General features: G+C 46.8%; 2 protein-coding genes across 2 annotated transcripts; both read right to left on the bottom strand.

Annotated features, from left to right (window-relative positions):
• Nucleotides 1-2,769: 2,769 nt before the first annotated feature.
• On the bottom strand, nt 2,770-5,403 carry LOC131400290 (doublesex- and mab-3-related transcription factor C1-like). Its single transcript, XM_058535082.1, is given in 4 exon segments — nt 2,770-2,882; nt 3,860-4,005; nt 4,188-4,250; nt 5,219-5,403. Coding segments are annotated over 4 exon segments (507 nt in total).
• Nucleotides 5,404-5,965: 562 nt separating this feature from the next.
• Nucleotides 5,966-6,471, bottom strand: LOC131400289 (doublesex- and mab-3-related transcription factor C2-like). The gene is made up of 2 exons (XM_058535081.1): nt 6,257-6,471; nt 5,966-6,173 (listed from the first exon to the last, which is right to left on the bottom strand). Exons 1-2 carry the CDS (start codon nt 6,469-6,471, stop codon nt 5,966-5,968), a joined length of 423 nt encoding a protein of 140 aa, XP_058391064.1.
• Between the last annotated feature and the right edge of the window lie 4,827 nt (nt 6,472-11,298).

Genomic DNA, 11,298 nt, shown 5'->3' with positions numbered 1-11,298 from the left:
TGCTCAATATTTGCCCCAGATCATTCCATTTCTTTATTAATAAATACTTTCCCCACACTTTAGGCTGTTCTTGGTCAGAAATCAGTGGTAGTAGCCCATTATGGCACGGCAGTGTTAGTGTGAACTGCTTTGGAAGAGGTGCCTTTCTGGGCAAGAGTTGAAAGCAGAGGAGTGCTGGAGGGGACTCTCACTGGAACATAAGAGCTGACGGTTAAATTTTCAGGAATTTTTGTGAGCCAGCTCTTAAACACAGCTGTTATTAAAAACTAAATTCCATAAAGTAACAATTACATTACACACATTATATTGAAAACAAACATAATACATACTCAAAACTCATCAATCTCTACATTTTACTATTATCAATGCTCTTGAGGTTATGTACATTTATTGTATCTGAATGGTGGAAATGCATCTCTTCCCAACTCTGCATTAATTGACATCATATTGGTGGCTTGAAACCAGCAAATGCTACAACACAGGGCATTTCCCCCTACCCTCCCCTGGTTAAAATTGATCCACTCTGCAGGTGCTCTGATGTGGTAGATATCCTCAGGTCCAACCAATGTTGTTACATAACACAGGAGAGCCAAGACCTAACTCACACTGTTCTATAAAGTGATGTTTTAAATGTTTTAAATCTGTGAACTGGAGTAGTACATGACAAAGGATAGCTCACAAAAAAGATTTGATATTTAACATTTATGACGGTGTCCTGAGATGCCCATAATATGCCATTAAGAGACTTTTTAGAAAGGTATAGTGCAACGTGCATGCACGTGTGTGTGTGTGCGCGCGCGCGCGTGTGTGTGTTTGTTGGGGGGGTGGGCAGCAGTATCAGCTCTAAAAAGGCCTGTACGGAATGGCAGGTGGGACTCAAAAAATGAAAGGGCACAGGGAAAAGAGGCTCACACCCTCTTCCAATCTCCATCACTTTATTTCTCTTCTCCCCTCTCTTCTCATGCCACATCCTTTAACCCAAAATATACTTTCTCTTTTACCATCTCAGCTGTGGGGCCGTGGTGTCCCTAGGACACAATTGCGTAGCAGGGTTTTAGTCCTTTTCCAGATAACACTGCTTCCTTCCTCCATGAATATGTGGACTTGGTCATCTGATACTGGGAGAGGGGTTGAGGGATCACTGATTTAAATAACAAATCAGAGAAGGAAGGAAGGCATGAGATGGATGGGAGGAAACATGATGGGAAAGAGTCAGTGATCGGGCATGTCTAATTGAGTTTTCTGTCTTCCTGGTGGGCTCTCCAGTTCTTCGTTTGTTTGGAACATCAGCAGAGGACTGAGAAACAAGTGCAGGTAAGACCTGATAGATTACTACATATCGTTACCTTGAGTATGAAATAAAGGGACCATTTTTGAAAGACCCCTCTGACTGGATGTCTGCCGCTTCGAGTTTTGAACCTTTCACTCAACACTTTATAAAAAAGCAAATTACTAGCTAATTTAGGGCCTGGCAAAGAGAAGGGAGCCTCCCCCCATCTTTGGCTAAAAATCTCCCCTGAAACACTTGCGCAAGTTACTTTCACTCTTTGAGCACTGTTTCCTCATAGGCAAAAGGGTGATAATAATGCTTAGCTTACAGAGCTGCTGTGAGGCTATACATGCTTAGCATACGGTGGGCACAGAATGAGTAAATGATAATGATTCTTCCTTATATTTCGTGGGTTCTTCAAAAGCAGGCTCTGGGTCTAATTCATCTCCCCTCTTTGATTCCTCTTGTCCTGATTGGCTTCAGTTTCCCCCACTGTAAAATACACACTGGACTAGAATCAAACTGGCATTCCATTGGCCAAAGTTGGCCTGCATGGATGTTTTGCTTGGCCCACGTATCGGGCTTAAAGAGGAAACCAGAGTCAACATTTTAAAATTGAGATATTTTACATAGAAATCTAGAATTCCATCTTCTCTTGAAAAATCAGGAGATGTGGCAACAATGAGTCCACATTCCTGCATGGCAACAATCGGCTGGAGCCAAGTGGCAGCTGCCCCCTTAGGTAGAGCATGCACTGTCAGTTGGCCAGAGCCCATCTGGTCTGCTCTACTCATTTTTATGATCTGCTTGATCCTGCAGATATTTCAATTTGTGGCCCTCTGGACAACTGGAAACAGTCTATGCCAGGCAGAGGGTAGGCACTTACTTACCGGGTGAATAAATCTCCTTCCCTTTTTTCTCTACCATTTTCTTATCTAGCCATGTTAAGGAATCCCAGTTACTGAGCAAGGTGAGTCTCACTTTGAAAAGTGAATTGAACAAGTCTGTTAGAGTCAGGACAGTCTAGGTTATACTGTGGTTACAAACAACCCCTGTATCTCAGTGCCTTACAATAACAAGGGTTTATTATTTGCTCACACACAAAAACCTAGACACAAAATGAAAACATCCTCATAGTTTCACATGCATGGGTACATACATGAGCGCACCGGTATGTTCGCAACCGTGAGTCAAACAAAAGCTCTCGCATATGAACATATGAACTCACACAGAACCCTATTTCGAGACTGACCAGCTTAGATTGCACAACCTTGTTTTTACAAGAGACACAAAAAGGCCCCAGGATCCAAGGGAGTGAGGGATGGAAGTACAAGGACATCCACCCTCAGCCAAGGAATTGCTCCATATAATAAAAAGGGTCTGAAAGCTTATAGAAGCACCTGAAGGCTTAAAGAAAAGATGTTAAGCACTTTGGACATTAAACATTTTGCAAATGCATAAATAGGCAGTGCTCTAGTGAGGCCTCCTCCTCTGGGCTTCTAGTTCAAGAGGGAGATGCACCCCAGATGTCCAATAGGCAGAGAAATGGAGCTGGCCGGCCTGGGTCGGAGAGAGGGGCTAGGAGGCTGGAGTCCTCTATCTCCAGCAGGAGCTGTAGACAGAAAGGAAGGGGTCAGGGCCAGGTCACATCCATTTCCCCTCCCGGCTCACCCCTCTTTTTCGTTCCACCCAATCGAGGCTTTGTCGCCTGGACTATTGCACAGAACTCTTCCTCTCTGATTTGCCCATCTCAAGTCTTGCCTCCTCCAATCCCTCCACCACAGACACCACATTTCTTTTTGTCAAGTCCAGGGTCTTTGAATGTGCTCCTCCCTAGCTCAGACATTCCCTGGCTCCCCACCACCCACAGTTGCTGGTCTAGCCTCCTAAGCCTGGCATGCCAGATCTCCGTGATTGGTAGCCTCTCCAGCCTCATCCCTTTCTGTTATGGCAGTTCCTCCAGGGTTGCTGCTTCTCTCACAAACCATACCCCACCCACCATTTTGGTCTGGGAGCACCTAGCCTTCCCGCTCAGCCTCCCCAGGTGTCTATCTCTTCTCAGACCTCTTCCAGTCCTTCCTCTCCAGGCTCATCGTTGAGATTTAGCCGCAAATTACAACCTGTGAAGGCATCCAGGCTCCACATCTAGACTGGAAGCTCCCTGAAGGTAGAGACCAGGTCTCCTTCCAGACTTGGTTCTTAGCACCTATGTATGTCCTCCCCAGACTGCAGCAGACTGCAGGGGTCTGGGTAGAAAGCTCTGGGCTGGGAGTCAGGAGACCTGGTTCTTCCACTTGATATGCTGCATGCCCTAGGGCAAGTCCCTGCCACTCTCAGGGCCTCAGGTTCCTTCTTTCTTGACATCAGGGCACTGAACATTTGCTGTTGAGCACAAAGCTCGATAAACTGATGATTCACTGAACAACTATCAACTGCCATCACAGGCGTCAGACTGAGGAGCTTAGGTGCCTGGGCCCAAGGAGGTTCAACCCACCAACTCTGACTTCCCAGTTAGGCCATGCTTACCACAATGCCCTCCCATTTCCCAACTATACCCACTCCATGTTCTCCTTGCAAGAACCAGGCTACCTGACACAGCACAGGGCTGCAGCAGGGAGATGGAGCCAGAAGGGGCCTGCGAAGAGTATCTCAGAGTCAGCAGAGCCTCAGCCGCCTCCAGCTTCCGCCGCCACTCTGAGGAGGTAGAACCCAAGGCCTGGTCAGAAGCTTTGGGTGCCTGAAAAGGAAAAGGTGTGAGAGAATGAGAGTTGGGAACCCACACCTCCCATGCTCATGCAACAAGTGCCCCTTCAGTCTCCAGTTCCAGTGAAGTCCCCACCCACCCCGAGGCCTTCTGCTCTTCCCATTCACTAAGCTCAGCCCCTGACCGGGTTCTGGACCCCACTGTTTTCCCAGGATCTGCGACTGCAGTAGAAGAGGGTCAAGGGTGGCACAGGGCTGGAGGATCAGAGTTGAGCGTCTAGAAACAAAGAAAGGAGAGGCCTGGGGATCAAGCCCTCTGGTAGACACATACTACCAGTAGACAGAGAGAGGCAGGATTTTGCGATATCTGGCTGTGGGAGTCTGAATGCCTGCTGGCCATTAGTCATTGTGGCTTAGGCAAGTCCCTTCCCCTGCTTGGCCTGTTTTCTTTTCTATATCATTTTATATCTTTTTCTCTATATCTTTCCTGAGACACTAGTTCCTGCCAGCTTTTTCAAAACTCCTGGGGCAACAGTGAAGTTTATGGGAAATCACAGGTGTCTGTGTTTTAACCTGGAAAGCACCCGGAGAGATGTGATTACTGTCCCTATCCAGGGACCGGTTCTCGCCTCCATATTCCCCAATCCCCACGGGACTTGAAGGACCAGCTTGGTTCATCTCCAGGAAGCTTGCTCTGATGGCCTCTGGACTCTCGCCTGGGCCTCTGTGGCCCTCGCCATCCCGGCCCCCCTCTTCAGCAGGACCTTCTATCCCATCAATATGTTTCATGTGGAATAACAGCCTCCATTTGTTGAAGGCCTTGTGCTAGTCCTCTTGTCAATGCTATAGGAGTAGAATATTGTCCCCTCTCAGTACACTGATAGGGAAATGGAGGCTCAGAAACATCAAGTCACTTGTCCAAAGTCTCAAAAATAAGAAATGGCAAAGCTGGGAGAGCCCCGTCCTTGCCCATTATTCTGAGATGCCGCCTTCTCCTCCCCTCCTCCTCCAGTTCCGTCTCCTCCTCCTGCTTTTCCTCCTGTTCCTCTCCTCCTCCTCCCCGCGCTTCTTCTCCTCCTCCTCCTCCACTGCCGCCACCGCACCTGCCGCCACCACCACCCACGCCGCACCACCGCGGCGGCCGCCTCCACTTCTTCCTTCTATCTCCCATGGCATCAAGCACAAGGTTGGGCACCCAATCACACAATATATAACTAGCTGCATGGCCCATCTCACTCTACTCACGTGCTGGGCAGGATAGGGGGCCTGTGGGGCTCCCTGGAAAGTGAAATTGTTAGTTGCTTCTTCAAGGGTGCTGGAGTCTAGGGCAGACACAAAAATTCTGGGGCCTGACCAATCAGCAGAGTCCCTTGGGAGCTTGCCTGCAGGAGCAGAGAGCACAGGTTGGAGCCAAGTACCAGGCTGGCCATGAAGAGATGTGGGCATGTTTTGGAACAAAGATAGGAGCTCAGAATGTCAGAGCTGAGAAGACCTTGAAGACCAGCCAGTCCTACTTTTCGTTTTGCAACTGGGGAAATTGAGGCACAGAGAGATGAAGTATTTCTTCCCCAAGGTCATGTGGCAAGTTGCACTAGTGTTAGCGATGGAACTCAGGTCTTCAGGACACAGAGGAAGGGGTCTGGGTAGTGGGCTGAGGTGGGAGCCTCCCCCACTGGCCCCAGACTCTCCTTGCCTCCCCGAAGGTTGCACAGGGGTAGGCCTCAAGCTAGGGTATGACGTTCTCTTTCCCAGCTCTGAGAGACTGGGGACAGCTTAGGTGAGCCTTTCCTCCTGACCCCACCCTACTCTACCTCACCCCCAATCTGAGGTCTCATCTCACCGCGGACCTTTTTGACCCCCCAGATCTCTCCTTCCCACCAACACTTGGTAGATAATATTGATGACGTCGTATAGTTGGGGAAGCTAAGGCCCAAGGAGTAACTTTCCCAAGGTTTCATCGAAACTGGATGGTAGAACTGGTGACAGAACTACTCATGCTCCGTACACCCAAACCCAGGCTCTCTCTCTGGCCAGACACTCACTGAGGACTCCTCCTTGGATGGCCAACTTCTTGGCATGGCTGTGAGCTTTGGAAGGGGCGGCCGCACTCCTTATCAGTCCTTGAGCCAGGTGCCTCTTTAGGTGTGCCCTCTGCTCCCTCTCCAAGGCACTCTCAGCAGGCAAGATCGTGCAGTGTTCCCTAAATTGGGGGATTGCAGGTCTAAAGTCAGTCGCATTTAGAGGAGGCCCGCCCCTGCTCCCCTTATCAGACACCACACTCACGAGAAGAGGACACACTTGTGACACTCGCAGGCCCGGAAGAGGCAGAAGTGCTCGTGGTCCTTGACTTGGTCAGTGATGCCATGGTTGTGGCAGCGGGCACAGCGACTTATAGCTCTTCTGGGGCCAAGTTCAATCCCCCATGTGGCTCCAGTCTCAAGCCCTTTGGTGGAGTCGGAGGGGCAGCAGGGCATAGCAGGCATTTCATTGGGATCCATGGTTCTAGGGTCAGGAGCAGAGGTCAGGATGGCCACATGATCCCCTACCCTCAACGTAGGTATTTCCTCTGCCCTCGGAAAACCCCACCTGAGGTGGCTGGATTCCTCTCCATCCAGCTCACCACTGAAATCAGTTTGCACCTCCCTTCTTGCTCCTGTAGCCTCCTTCCTAGGAAGCCCCACTCGCACATAGCCTCATTCCAAGAAACTCTTGGCATGGGTCCTGTATGCTTTCAATCCAATTATTAGTCTCCTTGCCTGCCTTCACTCCACATAGACCCCATTTTCAGGCATACACATGCACTCTCGTGCCCCCTTCAACAATTACTATTCCCCCTTCTCATGTATCATCCTGTACTCTGCTATACCCAACTATTATTCCTGGCATCTACTTCCACAATTGTCTTCCTAACCTCCTACATTCATTCACTCCCTACTCATGCTTCTATGCCCCCTGCACTCAATTCTATTGTTAGTCTCGTGTATGCCCTACATTTAATTTTCCTCTCATACTCCATTCTGATTTTTTTCTTGCACCCTACTGTAATCTTAATTATTCTCTTGGTCCCCCTTTAACCTGACACCCCTTTGCACCCCATGAAATCATATTATTCTGCTGGATTCCAAGCCCCTCTTTCAATAATTATTTTCATTCATCCCCTCGATTATTCATTGAATAGATGTTTGGTGAGCCCCCTATCGAATGACAGACTCTGGTCTGGTCAACAGCCAACTCCTCACTGCAGTAATTGTTTTCTTGGACCAGCACATCCCCTCTGCTTTTATGCAAAACCATGCATTCCCTCCACAGCCTCTCAACAATCTTCCATGCTCCTCTCCACGCTTCAACAATTACACTTGAGCACACCTTCCACCACCCCCACACCTGGACTGCACCACCTCCTCTCGGGCAGCCCAATCATTCGCTGCTGCCGCCATCTCAGAATCAAAGGCAGGGGCATTGGCCCTGCCCCAGGGGCCAGAGGCCAGGGGTCAGGGGGTTGGGGCAAGGCGTCCTCCCACAGGGGTTCCACTTAGGTGGGGGGGAGGGGCGGAGCGGGATATCGGGAGCAGGAGCAGGTGGAGGTTCCCCGCCGAGGTTGAGGAGAGGAAAAGGGGCTGGGGATCCAGAGCAGAAGGAAAGGCGGAAAGAAGAGGTGTGGAGAACGAGGGTCATATTTCTGACGCAAGCCTGTGGTTACCCCAGCCTTCAGCAGGTCGGAATCAATTGTCTGCGGACAAGAGGCCTGAGGGAAGAACAAGCTCTCGCTCCCTTTCCCGCTCTTCCCACAAAGGCCAATGAACTTCCAGCGCTGCCTTCCCGCCTCTCACCGCTGTGGCGGGCGACCAATGAGCCTCGAGTTCCACCGAAGCTCACTCAACAAAGTCCCGCCCCCCTCGCCTCCCTCCCACTTCTCCTCATGCTCGCTTTACTAGGCCAGCCAGTAACTGGTGAAGTGACGTGGAGCTTTGTGCTCCCCAAGCCTTGTTTCCCAGACTATTCTCTCTTTGGACGTGAAATATTATATGTCCATGCATCTTCAACGTCCTTGGTAATCTGAAATTTACTTTTACAAAATTCAGCATGTGTTTTTAAGATTGGTCCATATTCCTATGTCAGGGATTCTCAGTCCGGGGCGATTTTGCACACACACGCACACCCCGCGCTGCCCCCCGGGAACATTTGGCAGTGTTTAGAGTCATTTTGGTCCATATTTGTGTGTCTCTGTTTCTGAGCTTCCTGTTCTGTTTCACAGATAAATTTGTCCATTCCTGTGCCAATACTACACTGTCTTAATTTTTATCTCTTGATAAGACATCTTGATCTCTGGTAGGGCAAGTCCCTACATCTTATTCATCATCTCCAGGCATATTTTTGCTATTCTTTGCCTTTTGCCCTTCCATATAAATGTTAGGATCAGCATGTCATGTTCCCTGAAAACTTGTTTGCAACAGACATGGGTTGCATTTTTGTTGAATCTGTGGATCAGTTAGGGGAGAATTTACTATCTTTAGGATATCCAGCCTTCCTGGTCACCAACATGGGATGCCTCTCCATTTATGTGGGTCTCCTTTAACGTTTTAATCTTTCAGTTTAGTAGTTAGCTTTATCTTTTGTGCATTCAGGTCTTGTACATCTTTTATGGTATTTATCTCAAGATACTCTAGAGTGTTGTTGCTCTTATACTTGGTATCTGTTTAAAATGACATTTTCTATTTATATCTAACTTATGGAAATCCAGTTGACTTTTTAAAAAGTATATTGATCTTAAAGTCAGCCACCATGCTAAACTCTGTGATATCTAGTAATTTGTCTATAGGCATTCTGCAGTTTTCTGTGAATCTGTGAGTAACAGAAGTACGATAATCAACTTACAGGTTTCTTACTGTGCTGGCTAGGACATCCACTACAAGGTCGACTAGAGATGGCAAAATTGGGCGTCTTTGGGTTGTTCCTAATATTAATAGAATACCGCCAACACTTCCGTATTAAAATGGGTTTGCTGTGTTTCATTGTTTTCTTTCCGTCCTTCTTTCTTTCTCTTTCTTTGTCTCTTCTTTCTTTCTTTCTTTTCTTCTTCCTTTCTCTCTTTCTTTTCTTCTTTCTTCCTTTCTCTCTCTTTTTTTCTTTCTTTCCCTTTGTCAGATTAAGGAACTTCCCTTATATTCCTAGTTTAATTTGTCTTAAAAATCATGAATGGGGGCCGGCCTGGTGTCGCAGTGGTTAAGTGTGCGCACCCCGCGGGGTCTGTAGGTTCGGATCCTGGGCGCACACCGACGCACCGCTTGTCAAGCCATGCTGTGGCGGCGTCGCATATAAAGTAGAGGAAGATGGGCACGGATGTTAGGCCAGGGCCAATCTTCCTTGGCAAAAAAAAGAGGAAGATTGGCATCGGATGTTAGCTCAGGGATGATCTTCCTCACACACACACAAAAATCATGGGTAGATATTGAATTCTACTTTTTTTGCCTCTATTGAAATGATCAAGACTCTATTCATTTAATTTCTTAACATACAGTGAGTGTTATTTAAAGATTTTTTTCAAAATCTTCAGTGAAGTTTGTCTTATCATCAAAAAAGGACAAAAATCATGTGTGTATCTATCTTAATGAGTTTTCAAAAATTCAACATACACATTCAGTTAGCACCTAGGGCAAGCAACAGAACACATCAGCAACACACAAACCTCTCTCATGCCCCCTTCCATCTATAGTTTTTCTAATGTTAAGCCAGCTTTGCTCTCCTAGGATAAATGTAACTTAGTTATGGTGTGCCATCTTTTGTGTATGCTGATGGGTTCAGTTTGCCGAAGTTTTGCTTAGGATTTTTGTGTCTTCTGTTCATGAGCGAGATTGCCTTGATGTTTCTCTTCCTCATACTATCTTTGCTGGTTCCAGGGTCAAGGTTTTCCAGTCTTATAGACCGAGTTGGGGAATAGTCCCTCTTTTCTATCCTCTGGAATTGTTTGTGTAAGATTAGGATTATCTGTCTTGAGACTTCATTAAAACTTGGCCACTAAATAGCCGGGGTGCCTGTTTTCTTTATTTTCAACAATAGATTGTACTGTGGATAATTTCAAACATGTACAAATAGAGTTTTTATACAAACTTACAAACAATCTCCAGGTTCATTACAGTAGAGCAGTGGTCCTGGAACATTAGCTTGCATCAGAATCACCCGCAGCGCTTGCTAAAACACGGATTGCTGAGCTCCCCATCTATAGCCTCAGATTAAAAAATCCAGGGTGGAACCTAGAGTTTGCTTTTCTGACAAGTTCCCTGGTGGTGCAGATGCTGCTGGTGGGGGACCACACTTTGAGAACCACTGTACAAGAGAGAATAGTGAAGGAAACTCCAATTATCCATCACCCAACTGCAACCGTTAACAACTCATAGCCAATCTCATTTCATATATATCTTCCCTCCTCCCCCTCTTCCAGATTATTTTCAAGAAAATACCAGAAATCATCTTATTTTATTGGTAAATATTTCAGTGCATATCTCTAAAATATAAGCAACCCATTTTCCTCAACTTTTCATTTTGAAAACGCACAAGGTTGAAGAGCGCACATTCTTTTACCTAGATTCGTGTTATCCCATTGCTTTATCGCTCCTTTTTCTTTCCACTTCACCACTTAAGAGTTCCAAACACTTCATCCAATTGCTTCAGAATGTATCTCCTGAGAACCTGGATATGCTCCTATCTAACCACAATACTATCATCACGTTGGAGAAATTTAACGACGGCATGATATTATCTAAGCCCATAGACAGTCCGTATTCAAATTTCCCCGGTTGTCCTAATAATATCCTTTTGAGGATCAACAATTCAATCAAGTATCATACATTGCATTCAGTTGTCATGTTTCTTTAGTATCCTCTAGTCCCAAACAGTCCCTTAACTTAAATCTCCCATGACAATGACATTGTCCAAGAGCCTAGGCCTGTTTTCTTGTCAAGTGTCCGCAATACGGGTTTGCCTGATATTTTCCTCTTGTTTAGATTTACGTTTAACGTTTTTGGCAAGAATATTAAATCGGTGATGAGTAGTTCACATTACATCACATCTGGAGGCTCCTAAGGTCAGTTTGTCTAGCTGTAGGTGCTGCTACTGGTATTACTCAGTTGGTCACTTATTTAAAGTGATCTGTTGGACAGATCACTCCATTGTAAAGGTGCCTTTGTCCCTCTGTGACTTCTAAGCAGTCTGTGCCATGATATTTTGACACCATATGGGTATTCTGTCCTCCAAAAAAATTTCATCTCTTGGCCTTAGTTTTCGTTCAGGGTTCTTCTCTGATTTGATCATTACTTTGGTAGTTGAAA

The sequence above is a fragment of the Diceros bicornis genome, chromosome X (genome assembly GCF_020826845.1).
Source record: "Diceros bicornis minor isolate mBicDic1 chromosome X, mDicBic1.mat.cur, whole genome shotgun sequence".
Taxonomy (NCBI): domain Eukaryota; kingdom Metazoa; phylum Chordata; class Mammalia; order Perissodactyla; family Rhinocerotidae; genus Diceros; species Diceros bicornis.
The sequence above is the reverse complement of the archived record's forward strand: the minus strand, read 5'-3'. Positions and strand labels throughout refer to the sequence as shown.